We start from the raw sequence: 22116 nt of genomic DNA on the forward strand, positions 1-22116 counted from the left end.
TGGCGTCTTTAGCAATAATGCTTTTAGTCGGCCCCTGAGCCGGTTGCCGCAGTTGGGAGAATACTACAAAAAATGGTATTTTTTACTGTTTTGTAGATTGGTAGAATTCTTGAATTTGGTAGATTTTGCAAAGAGGTACTTCTTCATAAATTTTCCATTGAAATAAACTTTTCACAAAATTTTCTATAGAAATAAAATTTTAACAAAATTTTCTATAGTAATAAAATTTTGACAAAATATTTTATGGAAATAAAATTTTGACAAAATTTTCTATAGAAATAAAATTTTGACAAAATTTTCTATAGCAATAAAATTTTGACAAAATTTTCTATAGAAATAAAATTTTGACAAAATTTTCTATAGAAATAAAATTTTGACAAAATTTTCTATAGAAATAAAAATTTAACAAAATTTTCTATAGTTATAAAATTTTGACAAAATTGTCTGTAGAATTAAAATTTTGACGAAATTTTATATAGAAATAAACTGTTGACAAAATTATCTATAAGAATTAAATTTTTCCTATTGAAATAAAATTTTGATAAAATTTCCTATAGAATAAAAATTGGACAAAATTTTCTATGGAAATAAAATTTTAACAAAATTCCTTATAGAAATAAATTGTTGACAAAATTTTCCATAAAAATAAAATTTTTAAAAAATTTTCTATGGAAATATATTTATTTAAAATTTTTCTATGGAAATATAATTTTGATAAAATTTTCTATGGAAATAAAATTTTGACAAAATTTTCTATAGAAATAAAATTTTGACAAAATTTTCTATAGAAATAAAATTTTGACAAAATTTTCTATGGAAATAAAATTTTGAAAAAATTTTCTATGGAAATAAAATTTCTATAGAAATAATATTTTGAAAAAATGTCCTATTGAAACAAAATTTTGACAAAATTTTTTATACAAATAAAATTTGTAAAAAACTTTCGCAGAAATAAAATTTTTACAAAATTTTATGCAGAAATAAAATTTTGACAAAATTTGCTATAGAAATAAAATTTTGCAAAATAAGATTTTTTTTTAGAAAATCTGAAAAAAATCCAAATCAGTCTATATATAAATATACGTTTACTTTTACAATAGTTTTTAAATTTGATATTATGTAATTTTAGCACCTTTTGGCTTTGAAGAGTAAATTTTTAATACATTTTTTGTACTTTTTTAGTACTTTCTCGTCAACATCATTTATTATCCCTGGGACAAAATCTTTGGAATGCTTTTAGATTATTTTTGTGGGGTTATGTTAAAGCTCATGTCTATAAAGACAATTCCGCTTCAATTGACGCATTGGCAGCATGGTTGCCACTCGTGTCAAAAATGATCTACCAAAATTGGAAGAAAATTTTACCAAAAATGTATCAAATTTAAAAAGTCTTATTTCGAATTTTTTGATCAAATTTTTGTGGTTAACGGTTGGCTGATAAGTCCCCGGTCTGACACATAGATGGCGTTGCTAGTATTAAATGCATATTATTTTTATATAGTACCAACCTTCAAATGATTCGTGTCAAAATTTGACGTCTGTAAGTCAATTAGTTTGTGAGATAGAGCGTCTTTTGTGAAGCAACTTTTGTTATTGTGAAAAAAAATGAAAAAAAAGGAATTTCGTGTTTTGATAAAATACTGTTTTCTGAAGGGCAAAAATACGGTGGAAGCAAACACTTGGCTTGATAATGAGTTTCCGGACTCTGCCCCAGGGAAATCAACAATAATTGATTGGTATGCAAAATTCAAGCGTGGTCAAATGAGTACGGAGGACGGTGAACTCAGTGGACGCCCGAAAGAGGTGGTTACCGACGAAAACATAAAAAAAAAATCCACAAAATGATTTTGAATGACCGTAAAATGAAGTTGATCGAGAGAGCAGAGCGCTTAAAGATATCAAAGGCACGTGTTGGTCATATCATTCATCAATTTTTGGTTATGCGGAAGCTCTGTGCAAAATGGGTGCCGCGCAAGCTCACATTTGACCAAAAACAACAACGTGTTGATGATTCTGAGCGGTGTTTGCAGCTGTTAACTCGTAATACACCCGAGTTTTTCCATCGATATGTGACAATGGATGAAACATGGCTCCATCACTACACTCCTGAGTCCAATCGACAGTCGGCTGAGTGGACAGCGACCGGAGAACCGTCTCCGAAGCGTGGAAAGACTCAAAAGTCCGCTGGCAAAGTAATGACCTCTGTTTTTTGGGATGCGCATGGAATAATTTTTATCGATTATCTTGAGAAGGGAAAAACCATCGACAGTGCCTATTATATGGCGTTATTGGAGCGTTTGAAGGTCGAAATCGCGGCAAAACGGCCCCATTTGAAGAAGAAAAAAGTGTTGTTCCACCAAGACAACGCACTGTGCCACAAGTCATTGAGAACGATGGCAAAAATTCATGAATTGGGCTGCGAATTGCTTCCCCATACACCGTATTCTCCAGATCTGGCCCCAGTGACTTTTTCTTGTTCTCAGATCTCAAAAGGATGCTCGCAGGGAAAAAATTTGGATGCAATGAAGAGGTGATCGCCGAAACTGAGGCCTATTTTGAGGCAAAACCGAAGGAGTACTACCAAAATGGTATCAAAAAATTGGAAGGTCGTTATAATCGTTCTATCGCTCTTGAAGTGAACTATGTTGAATAATAAAAACGAATTTTGACAAAAAAATGTGCTTTTCTTTATTAGACCGGGGACTTATCAGCCAGCCTGTTATAAAGGGTGATTCTTTTGAGGTTAGGATTTTCATGCATTAGTATTTGACAGATCACGTGGGATTTCAGACATGGTGTCAAAGAGAAAGATGCTCAGTATGCTTTGACATTTCATCATGAATAGACTTACTAACGAGCAACGCTTGCAAATCATTGAATTTTATTACCAAAATCAGTGTTCGGTTCGAAATGTGTTTCGCGCTTTACGTCCGATTTATGGTCTACATAATCGACCAAGTGAGCAAACAATTAATGCGATTGTGACCAAGTTTCGCACTCAGTTTACTTTATTGGACATTAAACCAACCACACGAATGCGTACAGTGCGTACAGAAGAGAATATTGCGTCTGTTTCTGAGAGTGTTGCTGAAGACCGTGAAATGTCGATTCGTCGCCGTTCGCAGCAATTGGGTTTGTGTTATTCGACCACATGGAAGATTTTACGCAAAGATCTTGGCGTAAAACCGTATAAAATACAGCTCGTGCAAGAACTGAAGCCGAACGATCTGCCACAACGTCGAATTTTCAGTGAATGGGCCCTAGAAAAGTTGGCAGAAAATCCGCTTTTTTATCGACAAATTTTGTTCAGCAATGAGGCTCATTTCTGGTTGAATGGCTACGTAAATAAGCAAAATTGCCGCATTTGGAGTGAAGAGCAACCAGAAGCCGTTCAAGAACTGCCCATGCATCCCGAAAAATGCACTGTTTGGTGTGGTTTGTACGCTGGTGGAATCATTGGACCGTATTTTTTCAAAGATGCTGTTGGACGCAACGTTACGGTGAATGGCGATCGCTATCGTTCGATGCTAACAAACTTTTTGTTGCCAAAAATGGAAGAACTGAACTTGGTTGACATGTGGTTTCAACAAGATGGCGCTACATGCCACACAGCTCGCGATTCTATGGCCATTTTGAGGGAAAACTTCGGAGAACAATTCATCTCAAGAAATGGACCGGTAAGTTGGCCACCAAGATCATGCGATTTGACGCCTTTAGACTATTTTTTGTGGGGCTACGTCAAGTCTAAAGTCTACAGAAATAAGCCAGCAACTATTCCAGCTTTGGAAGACAACATTTCCGAAGAAATTCGGGCTATTCCGGCCGAAATGCTCGAAAAAGTTGCCCAAAATTGGACTTTACGAATGGACCACCTAAGACGCAGCCGCGGTCAACATTTAAATGAAATTATCTTCAAAAAGTAAATGAGAGATTGCAAATTTTATGCGTTTTTTTTAAAAAAAAAGTTATCAAGCTCTTAACAAATCACCCTTTATATGATATTTAACAGCCATGCCAAAAGTGGTCCATATCAGTCCATAATCATATATAGCCCCCATATAAAACGATCCCGCGATTTGGTTTTGGAGCCTCTTGGAGGAGCAAATTTCATCCGAGTAGTTGAAATTTGATACATTGTGCTAGTATATGGCCGTTAACAACCATGCCTAACTAGGTCCATATCGGTCTATGGTTATATGTAGCCCTCAGATAAATCGATCCCCAATCACACAAAAATTGGTCCATATCACGTTCATAATTGTATATAGCACCCATATAAGCGAGTCCCATATTTCAATTCTGGCTCTCTACCACGTATGGACTAACTCACAATTTAGAAAACGGTGCTAAGAAGTTTTAAGATACCACAACCCAAGTAATTCGATTGTGGATGACAGTCTTTCGTAGAAGTTTCCACGCAATCTATGGTGGAGGGTACATAACATTCGGCCTGGCCGAACTTACGGCCGTAAATACTTGTTTCTCTTTCAATCACTGTTTTACTTACCATCATTATAGCAAAGAGCGACGTGAAGACATGGCTATCATGAGAACAGGCAATTTTACAAAGTTTTTCTTGGCATCCCATCAAATTTCTAGAAATTCCTCCAAAAATATTTTCTATAATAAGACTGAAATAAAAATTCAATCTTTGTCTCCAGACTTTTCCAAAAATCTATTGTCATTTCATCATACCGACTGTTTTGTGGCGAATCTAACCATCCATCCATATGGAAATCATTTGATGCATTTCCCTCCAACTCACCATCTTTTGATGGAGCATAGACACCAATAACAGTTAAATCCGCATTATCATCGTCCACAGAACCTTCATGTTCAACATTATAATTTCTAGAATCATTGTTGGACTGTTTTTGATGTAAGGCCAAATAGAAGGTAACAATAAGAATGCATAGACCTATGGTCAATAGAATCCAAGCGCAGGCTTGTACATAATGCTCCTTTTGCCAAAATTGCAATGTCCTAAATGGGAAAAGAAAGAGACAAATGGTGTAAAAACTATATCTCGTAATTGAAGTTAATTCGGTTATATCCTCTGCTAGATTTTATATGAAAAATTCCCTAAATTTTCCATGAATTTCGAAATTTTCTAGGCGTAATTAAAGTTAATTCGGTTATATCCTCTGCTAGATTTTATATGAAAAATTCCCTAAATTTGCCATGAATTTCGAAATTTTTTAGACGATAGAACTAGAATTTTCCCAAATCTATCTAGGCTATCTTATCATAGTTCACTTGACATACTTGTTATTTTCCAAATTTTTATTTTCACCACTGACTTTCTTTTTATCTTTATCCGATTGTACGAACGTCATGGCCCATGGACCTATTATCCTCAACTAACTAAATTGCATATAATGTCAGAAACATAAATGCTTATTTCCGAGGATATGTCTATGGATTCATGTTCATTCCTTATCGTATTCACCAAAGCTTATCACCATTTTTAGCAGGGTTTTCATGTTGATATCTTTTGATAATGCATTATCGAATTTAATCTTATCATTGGAAGTGAAATGATTCTCTTTTAGGGTGTTAATAATAATATGAGCTTTATTGTACATCGATTATATTTTAATGAATTTGCATATGAATTGCGATTATTTTTGTCTATTCAACCGAAATTGTTTTTGTCAGTTAGTCTGTATGTTATACCATTGCCCAGGGTTACTACTTAGTTCGTTTCTACGAAAACCATCTGAATATCAGTATATTTCATCGTGAATAGGGTCCCATTTAGTTGTGCGAAAACTGGGTTTAAAAACGAAAACGTTTGAAAAGATTTCCTTCAACATTTCCGAAAAGGTTGAGGAGGGCCCAGGGCCACAAATTCGGGGTTACCGTAATGCAATAATAAGCATATATTTCAAGTCCTTAAAATCAGGGATGGCAACTTACGACGTAATACGTATGTCGCAAAAATCATAAACATAATGTAGAAAACCCACAGCGACGCACATAGAGGTGTGCACGTGACACGAAATTGTCGTGACTCACGAACATTTTCGTGATTCGTGCGTGAGTCGTGAGTCACGCTCATGACAAAAGCGTGAGTGTGCGTGAGCGTGATTAACAAACCAAAATGTCGTGCGTGAGCGTGAGTCACGAAAATAATAACGAATTACACTCACGAAAATATTCCTGCTCACCAACATAAAACGCTTAAGAGTTAAATTCAATTACAATTTTAGTGACACCTGGGATGTTAAGAGTTTAATAACACTCTCGATTTTAATAATGCTCATGTTTTCAGACACTTCGGTAAATAATTAATCATAAAATTATTCGTGAGTCACGATATTTTTCGTGAGTCACGGTATTTTTCGTGAGTCACGACTTTTCGTGCGTGAGTGTGCATGAGTACAAATTTTCTTTTCGTTAGTGTGCGTGAGCGTGAGTCCTACCAAACAATATCGTGCGTGAGTATGATTTTTCAGTCGTGAGTGTGCGTGAGTGTGAGTAAACTATTACTCACGTGCACACCTCTAGACGCACATAAGTATTGGCATCCCAAACAATTTTGTTTAAAAACCACATGTCAAATGTGATATTAAGCTATTTTAAATTAAACAAGTAAGTAAAGTCTAAATTCGGGCGGGGCCGACTATATTATACCCTTCACCCCTATGTAGGCCAAAATTTAGGTTACCATCTCAACTACTTCACATTTGCTGGAAGCTATATAAAGGAGACAATTTTTTTACTTCTACAAAATCTCTAGAATTAAAATTTAAATCGGCTAACGCTATCCAGTTAATTGGAGGAAATTTCCATTGAAAATGGGTCTAAAATGTGTAACAGTCTACCATATTTCCCCAACTCTGATCAATTGCCCAAGGAAAAATAAAATGTTAATTTTGTAATAACAAGCAACAACCACCAACTTAATTCAATATCGCTCCCTGTTAAATAGCGCTCCAAGCTACTAAACACATATATGTTTATAGGCTATTTCTAAATTAATATATGTTTGCATCCAAGCATATTATATTTACAAACATTTTATGTCCCAAACATAATATGTTCTAACATATTAACATATATGTCCCAAACATGTTATGCTAGTTTTTGAACATTATATGCTTGCACTCAAAAATATTGTGTTTAAAAATTTGTGTTCCAAACATATAATGTTTATAGCCAAACATATGAAAAACAGTCTTTTTCATCCGTGTAGTTAGAATAATAATTATGCTATCTATGCGAAATTTCACCGATTTCAACCAAATTTGGCACAATTACCGATACTACTAAACGTACTCCTTGTGCGAAATTTGAAGCAAATCACGGCAAAACCCTGGATTTTGAGGCCATATAAGATCAAATCGGATGAAAGATATATATGGGAGCTATATCTAAATCTGAAACGATTTTGACCATATTTGGCACATACAATAGTATCGTTAAAAGTACCGCTTGTGCAAAATTTGAAGTAAGTCAGGGAAAAACTCTGGCTTTTGAGACCATATAAGTCCAAATCGGGCGAAAGATATATATGTGAGCTATATCTAAATCTGAACCAATTTCAACAAAATTTGACACACTTAACGATACTATTAAACGTACCCCTTGAGCAAAATTTGAAGCAAATCACGGCAAAACTCTGGCTTTTGTGTCCATAGAAGTTCAAATCGGACGAATGATATATATGGGAGCTATATCTAAATTTCAACCGATTTCAATCAAATTAACCAAGTGTTGGTAGAATGTCAATTCTACCCTCTGTGCAAAATTTCACGAAGATCGGTAGTAAACTTTGGCCTCTGTGGTCATATGAGTCTAAATCGGACGAAAGATATATATCTAAATCTGATATTTTGCAAGATTTTCGAGATTCATAAAATATTTGGATGTACGGTATTTCAAGAAAATCGGTTGATAAACACGCTAACTATGACCAAATCGGGGATAAATATATATGACAGCTATATCTAAATCTGAACCGATTTTTTCCAAAACCAATAGCGATTGTCTCTGTCCCAAGAAACGGCCCTATGCCAAATTTGAGGACGATCGGACTTAAATTGCGAGCTGTACTTTGTGCACAAAATTACATATACAGACAGACGGACGGACAGACAGACAGACAGACAGACAGACAGACAGACGGACGGACAGACAGACAGACGGACATCGCTAAATCGACTCAGAATTTAATTCTAAGCCGATCGGTATACTAAAAGATGGGTCTATGATCACTATTTCTTGGCGTTACATACAAATGCACAAACTTATTATACCCTGTACCACAGTAGTGGTGAAGGGTATAAAAAATTTGCTAGGATGAAAAATTTGCTAGGATGTAAAATCCACGGTTACCACTCAAGCCAAAAATAATATTCCAAAATTTTGCCAAATATTTATTTCTATTGAAAATTTCAACAAAATTTTATTTCTATAGAAAATTTCGTCAAAATTTTATTTCTATAGAAAATTTTGTTAAAATTTTATTTCTATAGAAAATTTTGTCAAAATTTTATTTCTATAGAAAATTTTGTCAAAATTTTATTTCGATCGAAAATTTTGGCAAAATTTTGTTTCTATAGATAATTTGGTCAAAATTTTATTTCGATAGATAATTAGGTCAAAATTTTATTTCTATAGAAAATTTTGGAAAAATTTTATTTCTATAGATAATTAGGTCAAAATTTTATTTCTATAGATAATTTGGCCAAAATTTATTTCTATAAAAAAAATTTTGTCAAACTTTTATTTATACCCTTCACCACTACTGTGGTACAGGGTATAATAAGTTTGTGCATTTGTATGTAACGCAAAGAAATAGTGGTCATAGACCCATCTTTTAGTATAACGATCGGCTTAGAATTAGATTCTGAGTCGATTTAGCGATGTCCGTCTGTTTGTCTATCCGTCTGTGTGTATATGTAATTTTGTGCACAAAGTACAGCTCGCAATTTAAGTTCGATCGTCCTCAAATTTGGCATAGGGCCGTTTCTTGGGACAGAGACAATCGCTATTGGTTGTGGGAAAAATCGGTTCAGATTTAGATATAGCTGCCATATATATTTATCCCCGATTTGGTCATAGTTAGCGTGTTTATCAACCGATTTTCTTGAAATACCGTACATCCAAATATTTTATGAATCTCGAAAATCTTGCAAAATATCAGCCAAATTGGTTCAGATTTAGATATAGCTTCCATATATATCGTCCGTTTTAGACTCATATGACCACAGAAGCCAAAGTTTACTACCAATCTTTGTGAAATTTAGCACAGAGGGTAGAATTGACATTCTACCAATGCTTGGTAAATTTGATTGAAATCGGTTCAAATTTAGATATAGCTCCCATATATATCTTTCGTCCGATTTGAACTTATATGGCCACAAAAGCCAGAGTTTTGCCGTGATTTGCTTCAAATTTTGCACAAGGGGTACGTTTAATAGTATCGTTAAGTGTGTCAAAAATCGGTTCAGATTTAGATATAGCTCACATATATATCTTTCGCCCGATTTGGACTTATATGGCCTCAAAAGCCAGAGTTTTGCCCTGACTTACTTCAAATTTTGCACAAGCGGTACTTTTAACGATACTATTGTATGTGCCAAATATTGTCAAAATCGATTCAGATTTAGATATAGCTCCCGTATATATCTTTCGTCCGATTTGAACTTATATGTCCTCAAAATACAGGTTTTTGCCTTGATTTGCTTCAAATTTCGCACAAGGAGTACGTTTAGTACTATCGGTAATTGTGCCAAATTTTTTGAAGTCGGTTCAGATTTAGATATGGCTCTCATATATATCTTCCATCCGATTTGCACTCATATGACCAGGGGGGCCAAGTTATACTCCCATTTACGTGAAATTTCGCATAGATAGCAGAATTATCATTCTAACTATACATGTCAAATTTAGTCAAAATCGGTTCAGATTATATATAGCTCCCATATATACGTACACCGGAGTTGGGGAAATATGGTAAACTGATACACATTTTAGACCCATTTTCAATGGAAGTTTCCTTCAATTAACTGGATAGCGTTAGCCGATTTAAATTTTAATTCTAGAGATTTTGTAGAAGTAAAAAAATTGTCTCCTTTATATAGCTTCCAGCAAATGTGAAGTAGTTGAGATGGTAACCCAAATTTTGGCCTACATAGGGGTGAAGGATATAATATAGTCGGCCCCGTCCGAATGTAGACTTTACTTACTTGTTGTATAGAAAATTTTGTCAAAATTTTATTTCTATAGAAAGTTTCGTAAAAATGTTATTTCTATAGAAAATTTTGTCAACATTTTAATTCTGTCGAAAATTTTGTCAAAATGTTATTTCTATAGAAAATTTTGTCAAAATTTTATTTCTATAAAAAATTTTATTTCAATATATATCCCTATATATACATGGATCTGATGTTAGATCTCGTCATATGTGGAATTATATCTAATTCTGTCTCATCATATCTAGGTAAATCTTCTTAGATCTAAAGTGGCTAATTTTGAAATCTAATCATATCTAATTAGATTCCCCAATTTTTACACGGGTACATAAGTCCCTAAAGAAAGGGAATCAATACCAAAATCCTTAATGGAAGGTCAACATCTTTGGATCCAAGTAAATTTTTTTTGAGTGCTTATTTTTCTAATGAAATACTCCATTTCTCCTATAAAAGCTTTATCGTGTATTTATGCAATAGTTATAACAATTTTGTTCTACACCCACTTCGATGAAATTAAGTCCTAGTAGCATAATAATCCAATGACAATTTGGACAACGATATGATATTGATAAGATAATTTAATTAAAATCATATGCGCAATTGGCTATCAGTTAATTAGCATATCAAGAATGAGAAAAATTTTGTATTTTCATTTGATTGACTACGTATCAATCAATGGGAGTAAATCAGTCATTATATACTCTCGGAATCGTATGGAACTAAAACCAATTGGAATATCAGTGAAAGTCTAGTATAAAGAAAAATGTTTGTAAAACACGAATCCTTTGATATATCCAAACCAAGAAATTCGCAGAAATATGAAAACAATGAAAAGCTCTACGAAAATAGGAATTGCCCGTAAGTCACCCGTTAATTTGTCTTGAAATCGTAGGTGAATATTTCAGAACCCAGCAAAAAAAAATTGGAAGTTCTTCCTATGTCAGCGTTTTTGGATGTACATTAAAATACATCAAAAATTCTCTTCTAGAAATTAATTTAATTTCCACTTCGCAAGAAGTTCCTTTGAAGTGATGTATAATAAAAAATTTTGTTTTACGTGGTTTGGCAATAAATTTAAATTTTCTGAATCTTACTGGGTATAAAACACAGTAAGGACAAATAAAATAATGGAAACAAAGTTATTTGGAAATATCGATTTTTCGTCTAATGTGAAATATGAGCTAGTTTTATTAAAATCAAATCGGAAATATTCATTTGCAGCGGATGCTTAAAAAGATGGCTTCCACTCCCATAAAAAACTTTTTGCTTTAGATCCAATTTTGCACTACTTCCGAATCCAAAATGAAAATGTTCACCACATTTTTTCCGGGAAACCGAATACACTTTGGATAGATACGCATTTTTGTACACCGTACAAGTCTTTATTGTACCCACTCAAAAAAAAAACAAAAAACAAGTACTCATATATACGGCCGTAAGTTAGGTTAGGTTAGGTTAAAGTGGCAGCCCGATTAAGATTCAGGCTCACTTAGACTATTCAGTCCATTGTGATACCACATTAACTAAAAGTACCTATTACATATGGGCACTTCTAGTTTTAACCGCTGAATTAATTCAGCCAATTCGCTACCTCTCTTATTGCTAATATTTCAGCCTGAAAAACACTACAGTGATTAGGTAATCTTTTCGCTATTCGAAGTTCCAGATCATTAGAATATACTCCGAACCCCACTTGTCCATCCAATTTGGAGCCATCAGTGTAGAAATCTATATATTCTTTATTCCCCGGGGTCTGTGTGCACCATGCCTCACTCTTGGGGATTAGAGTCTCAAACTTTTTGTCGAAAAGTGGACTCGCCAAAGTGTAATCCACTACGTTAGGCACATCTGGCATTATTTTGAGGACCGAACTGTGACCGTAACTTTTTTCCGACCACAGCGATAGCTCGCGCAACCGCACAGCCGTTGTTGCTGCTGACTGTTTGGCTAAAATGTCTAAAGGCAATAGATGCAATATGACATTAAGGGAATTTGTTCCTGTCTTGCTGAATGCGCCTGAAATACACAAACACGCCATACGCTGAACTTTATCTAAACAAGTCGGTTTCTGAAGGGCCGGCCACCCGACTACAACACCATATAGCATTATAGGTCTAACCACTGCCGTGTATAGCCAATGCACAATGCCGTAAGTTCGGCCAGGCCGAATCTTATGTACCCTCCACCAAGGATTGCGTAGAAACTTCTACTATAGACGGTCATCCACACGTAAATTACTTGGGTTGCGGCCGATGACAAGGCATCTTAAAACTTCTTAACACCCATCTTCTAAATTGTAAGTTAGTCCATGCGGGATATATATTAGGCAAAACAAGTCCGACTAAACACGTATATATTCAGTTCTTGGCCGCTATATATAGGGAAGAAATAATTACGAATAGATATGAACTTTTGCGCGGTAATTACAAAGCCAGAATTGAAATATGGGGGTCGATTTATATGGGGGCTATATACAATTATGAACACGATTCTACCAAAAATGACAGATTTTGATGTTTTGGAAGATTTTGAAAAATATTCCTCTCCAACTAAGAAGTGTTTCATAAATATTCTATAGAAATAAAATTTAGACAAAATTTTCTACAGAAATTCAATTCTGAAAAAAATTTTCTATAGAAATAAAATGTTGACAAAATTTTCTATAGAAATATAAAATGTTGACAAAATTGTCTATGGCAATAACATTTTGTTAGATTATTTTTGGCTCGAGTGGCAATCGTAATTATGAACCGAAAAGGGCCAATTTTTCTGTGATTGGGGATCGGTTTATCTCGGGGTTATATATAACTATAGATCGATACGTTCCAATTTTGACATGGTTGTTATCGGTCATATACTAGCGCAATGTATCAAATTTTAACCGGATCGATTGAAATTTGCTCCTTCAAGAGACTCCGGAGGTCAAATCTGGAGATCGATTTATATGGGCGCTATATAAAATTATGGACCGATATGGACCAATTCTGAAATAGTTGTTAGAGACTATATACTAACACCATGTACCAAATTTAACCGGATCGGATGAATTTTGCTCCTTCAAGAGGCTCCGGAGGGCAAATCTGGGGGTCGATTTATATGGGGGCTATATATAATTGTGAACTGATATGGACCAATTTTTTTGTGTGATTGGGGATCGGTTTATCTGAGGGCTATATATAATTATAGACCGATAATTACAAGTTTGACCTAGTTGGCATAGATCCGGAAGTCAAATCTGAGGATCGGTTTATATGGGGGCTATATACCATATAATTATGGACCGAAATGGACCAATATAAGCATGGTTGTTAGAGACCACATACTAACACCACGTACAAAATTTCAACCGGATCGGATGAATTTTACTCCTCCAAGAGGCTCCGGAGGCCAAATGTGGGATATATAGGCTTTATATATAGGCTATATTTATCCCTTTCACTACCAAAAATAAGATTAAGGGACTTGTAAGTTATATGAAAAGATGATGTACAGTGGGAGAAAAGATGATTCAATATGTAAGAGGAAATTTCCCAATAAAACGTTCTCCATATAAAACGTTCTCCAGATTTGACCTCCGGAGCCTCTTGAAGGAGCAAAATTCATCCGATCCTGTTCAAATTTGGAACGTGGTGTTAGTATATGGTCGCTAACAACCATACCAAAATTGGTCCAATCACACAAAAATTGGTCCATATCGGTTCATAATCATGGTTGCCACTAGAGCCAAAAATAATCTACCAAAATTTTATTTCTATAGAAAATTTTGTCAAAATTTTATTTCTATAGTTTTGTCAACATTTTATTTCTAGAGAAAATTTTGTTAAAATTTTATTCGGATCATAATAAAATTTTCATCATTTTCAAAATTTTATTTCTATAGAAAATTTTGTCAACATTTTATTTCTATAGAAAATTTTGTTCAAATTTTATTCGGTTCATAATCATGGTTGCCACTCGAGCCACAAATAATCTACCAAGATTTTATTTCTATAGAAAATTTTGTCAAAAGTTTACTTCTATAGAAAATTTTGTTAAAATTTTATTTGTGTAGAAATTTTTGTCAAAATTTTCTTTCTATAGAATGTTTTGTCAAAATTTTTATTTCTATAGAAAATTTTGTGAAAATTTTGTTTCTATAGAAAATTTTGTTAAAATTTTATTTCTGTAGAAAATTTTGTCAAAATTATATGTCTACTTTGTCAAACTGAATTATATACGTATTGGATCGATCTTTTTTGATTTAATATATACCACGTATGGACTTACATACAATTTAGAAGATGGTGTTAGGAGGTTTTAAGATACCTTGCCATCGGCAAGCGTTACCGCAACTTAAGTAATTCGATTCTGGATGGCAGTGTTTAGAAGAAGTTTCTACGCAATCCATGATGGAGGGTACATAAGCTTCGGCCTGGCCGAACTTACGGCCGTATATACTTGTTACCAAATTGTTTTTTTATACCCTCCACCATAGGATGGGGGTATATTAACTTTGTCATTCCGTTTGTAACACATCGAAATATTGCTCTAAGACCCCATAAAGTATATATATTCTGGGTCGTGGTGAAATTCTGAGTCGATCTGAGCATGTCCGTCCGTCTGTTGAAATCACGCTAACTTCCGAACGAAACAAGCTATCGACTTGAAACTTGGCACAAGTAGTTGTTATTGATGTAGGTCGGATGGTATTGCAAATGGGCCATATCGGTCCACTTTTACGTATAGCCCCCATATAAACGGACCCCCAAATTTGGCTTGCGATTGCTCTAAGAGAAGCAAATTTCATCCGATCCGGCTGAAATTTGGTACATGGTGTTAGTATATGGAAATTTTATTTTGTGAAAATTTTATGTCTATAGAAACTTTTGGCAAAATTTTGTTTCTATAGGAAATTTTGTCAAAATTTTATTTTTATAGAAAATTTTGTCAAAATTCTATTTCTATAAAAAAATTTGTCAAAATGTTATTTCTATAGAAAAATTTGTCAAAATTTTATTCCTACAGAAAATTTTGCCAACATTTTATTTCTATAGAAAATTTTGTCAACATTTTATTTCTATATATAATTTTGTCAAAATTTTATTTTTATGAAAATTTTGTCAAAATTTTATTTCTATAGAAAATTTTGTCAAAATTTTATTTCTATAGAAAATTTTGTCAAAATTGTATTTCTACAGAAAATTTTGCCAACATTTTATTTCTATAGAAAATGTTGTCAAAATTTTATTTCTATATATAATTTTTTCAAAATTTTATTTTTATGAAAATTTTGTCAAAATTTTATTTCTATAGAAAATTTTGTCAAAATTTTATTTCTATAGAAAATTTTATTCCTATAGAACATTTTGGCAAAATTTTCATTCTTGCTCGGCAAGCCAAATCTAGGATCATTTTATATGGGGGATCTTAAAGTGGTCCGAAATGGCCCATTTATAATACCATCCGACCTACATCAATATAACTATAATACAACTATGTTAATTGTGTCAGTTTTCAAGTGGATAGCTTGTTTCGTTCGGAAGTTAGCATGATTTCAACAGACCGACATCGCTAGATCGACCCAGATTTTCACCACGGCACAGAATATATATACTTTATAGGGTCTGAGACCAATATTTCGATGTGTTTGTAACAGAATGACAAAGTTAATGTAACCCAAGCTATAAAAATTAAAAGACGATCCCGCGCAGTTCTTAAAATGTTTGTGGAACAACTTCCAATTGTTTTGCTGGGTGATACACATATTTGTTGTTTGTCAAATTATTATATATGTAGGTACGAAGAAAATTCAATTAAAACGATATTGTTTCATTGACATAACCTAAATTGGATTGTTTTGTTATTGCGACGTTTAACCATAAATCTTAATAATATCGTATACATTCTTTCAGATATTTGAGATATATTTTAACACCGGCAATAGTAGCTTTCATATTGCTATGCATTTTAATTAATGTGAACTTCACTAACGAGGCTAAAGTCTCAAGAGAAAAGACGTCTCTAGAAGCCTCCCTCAAAACTCCAGTAATAAAGCACACTATAGTTATACCAAAAGTAGAAGACGATGGCTCACAAGAAAATAGTTTGCCAGAAGAAAATTTGAGACCCAAAGGAGTAATCGATTTGAAGCCCAATAATGCACCACTGGCAACCAATCCGGATAATTTTGAGGGAATATATTCCAAAAAAGAAGAAGTGGTTTTAGATGAGAAATCTGTATATACATCAAATGAGCAAACAAATACCAATAAAATGGCGCCCAACGTAATGAGAACTGAGAAAACTAAACCGGAAAACAAATTAATAACTAAGGAAATTTCACCAAGTCCCGAATGGCCCATTAAAGACCTCAATACCATAGATGACGAAGTTGTAAAACGTAATATTGGCCAAATGGCACAAAATGAAAACAATTCTTTAAATTACCCAGAATCCAAACAACTGTCATTTAAACCTAACTATAAAATCTTTTATTTGAATGCTACTAATGAAATGCCAGGCAATTTCAAAAATCATAAATGCAAAATTTCTACAGATATGTCATCCAATGAACTAAAAAACCGAATCATTTCTTACAATAGGGGAAATAACAAATTGGCGCCCAACGTAAAAAATTATAAATTGCAAATAAATAGAATAGCAGCAAGGAAAAAGGAAATTGAAATAGACTCCAATAAATTGCAAACAACGCCAAACATGAATAACTTTACTCGTCAAAAAAAGACAATTGATTACGAACTGATTAAGGCAATAAATGCAAGCTATAATTCAAATAACATGTTGGAAAATCACATAGTACCCAAGGTCACCTCTTTAAGTCGTGGAAAGTCTGAAAACCGATCAACTAACCCCAAATATGAAATCTTTAATTCAAATTCTAGGGCGGACAACTTCAAAAAACTACAACTTAATGTAAAGAATAGAGCTACTGTCGAAGAACTCCAAATGGCACCCAACGTAAACAACTTGTCAGATCAAACAGAGCATGCTGAAGAAGAACTAATTAAATCCAGTACCAGAAACTTTAAAGCAAATCATAAATTAAAAAACCAATTGGCGGCCAGCATAAATGCCATCGAAAACATGTCATTAACAACTGAAATGGCGCCCAACACGAATAATCATAAATCAGAAGCTCTATCGAAAATTTTATATAATGATTTGGAAGAATATATTCCAGGTGAAAAGAAACTGGCACCCAAAGCCAAAAACTATAAGGTGAAAAATATAACAATTCTACCAAAGACAATGGAAATATCTTCTTGGGAATTTAAAGCGGATTTACAGAATAATATAGAATTTGATACTATTGTCAATAAATTACAAATGGCGCCAAACATGAATAACACTTTCAGTCGAGCAGATCATAGTCGACAAAAACCAAATAATCCACAAAATAGTAGATTTAAGTCAAATAATAAGCTGAAAGTAAAAAGCTTCGCAAAAATAGCGCCCAACGAAAATACCTCTGATAACATGACAAATAAATTAATCTACGAAATATTTAATTCTTACGCTACAAATAAAATGATCTCAGAATCCAAACACAATAATTTAGTAACTATATCCAAAATGTCTTCTAATGAGAGGGAAGTTGGCATTGAGGAGGAATCGAAAGAGGAATATTCTGTAATTGCGCCCATCCTGGCGCCCAATGCAAAAAGCCATGAAGTAAAAACGACATCAGAACTACAACTGTTAACGCAATCCCCAGCTTCTGAAAAATACCTACAGATGGCGCCCAAATTAGAATCCATTTTAAGTAAAACAAAGCCCCTGGTAGATGAACAATTTAAACCAAATGAAAGGAGCTCTAAAGCAAAAGATAAAAATTATCGAAATTTCTATAAACGTCCTATAAATTCTGGTTCTCTGTATTCTAGAGCTTCCAGTTCTCTTCATTCTAGAGTATCTGATGAGATGGAAGTGGTCATTAAGGAAGAAACTCAAGAGGAACATTCTATATTTGTTGATATGGCGCCCAATGCAAAAAGCCGTTCATTCAAAACGTCCTCAATGCTACAAATGGTAACACAATCCCCACCATTCGACAACGATCTACAGATCAGTGTACCAATACATACAGCTGTCAGTAGACACCAAATGGCGCCCAACATGGAAGATATTTTAAGTAAAACGGAGACCCTGGTAGATGAACAGTTTAAACCAAATAATAGGAGCTCTAAAGCAAAAGCTGAAAATAATCGAAATTTATCTAAAAGCCCTATAAATTCCGGATCGATGCATCTTAAAGCTATATTCCCCATAAATTCCGGTTCTATGCATTCTAAATCACCTAATGAGATGGAAGTGACCATTAAGGAAGAAATGCAAGAGGAACATTCTATAATTGTTGATATGACGCCCAATGGAAAAAGCCGTTCACTAAAAACGACATTAGTGCTACAAATGATAACACAATCCCCATCATTCGAAAAAGATCTACAGAGCAGTGTACCAATAAATACAGCTGTCAGTAGACACCAAATGGCGCCCAACGTAGAACACAATTTAAGTAAGACGGAGCCCCTGGTAGATGAACAGTTTAAACCAAATAAACCAACTAGCTCTAAAGCAAAAGCGGAAAATAATCTAATTTTCTCTAAACGCCCCATAAATTCCAGTTCTCTGGATTCCAAAGCATCTACTAATATAAAAGGAGACATTGAAGAAGAATCACAAATGAAACATTTTATAATTGCTGATATGGCGCCCAAAACAAAAAACCGTTCATCAGAAACGAGCACCTTGGAACAAATGGTAACGCCATTCTCATCTTTCGAAAAAGATCTACAGAGCAGTGTATCAATAAATAAAGCTGTCAATAACCACCAAATGGTGCCCAACGTGGAGAGCATTTTAATTAAAACTGAGACACTGGTAGATGAAAAATTTACATCAAATATTGGGAGCTCTAAAGAAAATGCTGAAAATACTAGAAATTTTCCTAGACGCACAATAAATTCCGGTTCTCTGCATCCTAGAGCTAAACGTCAATCATTGGGAGTTGCTTTATGTCAACAAGATACAACAGTTTGTAAAATGACCTGCTCAAATGGTAGCGTAGCTTATTTGGATAAAGAAATGGAAGAATATCTAGAAGCTGCTTGTTATGGCAGAGAATTGTCTTTGACTCTTAGCAATTGTTACTTCTCCGAGGGCACAATAATAAAGTCATTTTTCATAGGTGATTATAGCCTCAAAGAATTGCATATAATCGATTGTAATTTAGAAACTATACAAGATGGAGCATTCTCCCAAAATACAGTGAAGAAACTAAAACGTCTGAAACTCAGCGGTAATAAAATAAATACACTCAAGGCGGGAACTTTTGAAGGTCTTACCGGTTTATTGGAATTTCAATTTTATCAAAATCCTTTGGAAAATAATGGACGTTTTGTGGGTAATCAATTTCTAAAACCCATGTCAAAAACTCTACAAAATGCCACAATAACTCAACTGTCTAATAGGCAACTCACCTATAATCCTTGGGAATGGTGGCAAGGAATCGATTTCCTATTTCTCAATTACATGGATTTAAGTAATAATAATTTTATGGCTAACTTAAATGACGAGACTTTTAAAAATCTTTTGTATTTACGTGAATTAAATTTACAAAATTGTTCATTAAATCGTGTAGATGAAGAATATTTTAAATCATTGGAATATCTAGAAATTCTAAATCTTAGCCATAATTCATTGACATCGGTGGACCGTAGTTTCCTGGAATATATTCGAGAGAAAAATATACAACTACGTGTGGAAAATAATCCTTGGAATTGTGATTGCAGCAACAAGGAGATGATAGAGTATTTGCAAAGGTTCAGTGAATCCTTTAAGTTACAAGCAAATGGTTTCCTATGTTTTAATCCTGAAGAGTTGAATCAACAAAATATTTTGGATTTGGAACTGGATTGTGATAAACCTACCTCAAGTACGGAGAATACTGAAACTACTAGTGAAATAATCACTTCCTCCTCGGAAGAAGATAATACATCCTCATCTATTCCAGACCAAAGTTTCCTAGAATGTTCAGCACGTGAATCTATGCCATCATGTAATATTATTCCTATAAAATCGAATTATGGTAGTTTAACAATATCCACAGTTACCGCTACCAAGATAAGCATCGGATTCAGAAATTTCAAAAATGATTTTCACCTTGTCTATTTTAAAAGACATTTGGACTATAAAATAGTCAACTTAACCAGTAATTTAATTATAGAGCATTTAGAATATAAGAATTCCTATATGTTTTGTTCGCTGCCTCCCAATGAGATCACCATTTCACCATTTGATTGTAAAGCTCACACCTTAATTATGGACAAGGATATATGGTTATCACCCAATGATATAGCATGGTTTATCAGCATAATGCCTATAATTGCTGTGGGTTGTTTTCTTCTTGGTATGTTCGTTATTTGTCTAATACACCAGAAGACAAAATGGTTTTCCAAATCTAAGTGCATATCACATGAAATCCATAAAACTTCTACCCTTCTATCAAGGTAAAGTAAATCTCAAAAAAAAACGAATATGATCTCCCCAAATATAGGTCTGTTTACTTTTAGTACTCGATGCAAAATTTGTATGAGCTATCAAGAACATCGTTGCTCTGGTGATTTATACAGATCAGTGCAAATCGCGTCGATGTAGCCAGTTTGCATTTTAATAAAAACAAGTATATTCGGCCAGGCCGAATCTTATGTACCCTCCACCATGGATTGCGTAGAAACTTCTACGAAAGACTATCATCCACAATCGAATTACTTGGGTTGTGGTATCTTAAAACTTCTTAACATCGTTTTCTAAATTGTGAGTTAGTCCATACGTGGTATATATTAGACAAAAAAGTTATGTATAGTTAAGTCTACAAATAACTACGAATCGATATGGACGTTTTGCACGGTACGTGCCAGAATTGAAATATGGGGGTCGCTTATATGGGGGCTATATAGAATTATGAACTTTGATATGGACCAATTTGTGTGACGGGGGATCGATTTATCTGAGAGCCATATATAACTATAGACCGATATCGACCTAGTACGGCATGGTTGCTAACGACCATATACTAACACAATGTACCAAATTTCAACTCACTCGGATGAAATTTGCTCATCCAAGAGGCTCCAAAACCAAATCTCGGGATTGGTTTATATGAGGCTATGTATGATTATGGACTGATATGGACCACTTTTGGCATGGTTGTTAAATATCATATACTTCCACCACGTACCAAATTTCAAGCAGATCGGATGAATTTTGCTTCTCCAAAAGGCACCGGAGGTCAAATCTGGGGATCGGTTTATATTGGAGCTATATATATTTATGGACTGATAGGAACCAATTCCTGCATGGTTGTTGGATGCCATATACTAATATCACGTACCAAATTTCAACTGAATGGGAAGAATTTTGCTCTTCCAAGGGGCTCTGGAGATCAAATCTGGGGATCGGTTTATATGGGGCCTATATATAATTATGGACCGATATCGACCAATTTTTGCATGGGAGTTTGAGGCCATATATTAACACCACGTACCAAATTTCAACTGAATCAGATGAATTTTGGTCTTCCAAGAGGCTCCGGAGGTCAAATCTGGTGATCGGTTTATATGGGGGCTATATATAATTATGGACCGATGTGGACCAAGTTTTGCATGGTTGTTAGAGACCATATACTAACACCATGTACCAAATTTCAGTTGGATCGGATGAAATTTGCTTCTCTTAGCGACCTCGCAATCCAAATCGGGGGATCGGTTTATATGGGGGCTATATATAACTATGGACCGATGTGAACCAATTTTTGCACGGTTGTTAGAGACCATATACTAACATCATGTACCAAATTTCAGCCGGAACGGATGAAATTTGTTTCTCTTAGAGGCCTCGCCAGCCAAATCGGGGG

At 34.1% G+C, this 22116-nt stretch overlaps 1 protein-coding gene across 1 annotated transcript in view; it reads right to left on the reverse strand.

Annotated features, from left to right (window-relative positions):
- LOC142239950 (uncharacterized) overlaps window positions 1-22116 on the reverse strand; it is a 49328-nt gene that overhangs the window by 4549 nt on the left and 22663 nt on the right. Inside the window, exons 3-7 of the mRNA XM_075311681.1 lie at window positions 20315-20368; window positions 20132-20271; window positions 5266-5360; window positions 4696-4983; window positions 4508-4631 (exon numbers count right to left, since the gene is read on the reverse strand). Of these exons, the coding sequence (XP_075167796.1) occupies window positions 4508-4631; window positions 4696-4983; window positions 5266-5360; window positions 20132-20271; window positions 20315-20368 (701 nt within the window). The remainder of the gene's footprint in view (window positions 1-4507; window positions 4632-4695; window positions 4984-5265; window positions 5361-20131; window positions 20272-20314; window positions 20369-22116) is intronic.

The sequence above is a fragment of the Haematobia irritans genome, chromosome 5, assembly GCF_050003625.1.
Source record: "Haematobia irritans isolate KBUSLIRL chromosome 5, ASM5000362v1, whole genome shotgun sequence".
Taxonomy (NCBI): Eukaryota; Metazoa; Arthropoda; class Insecta; order Diptera; family Muscidae; genus Haematobia; species Haematobia irritans.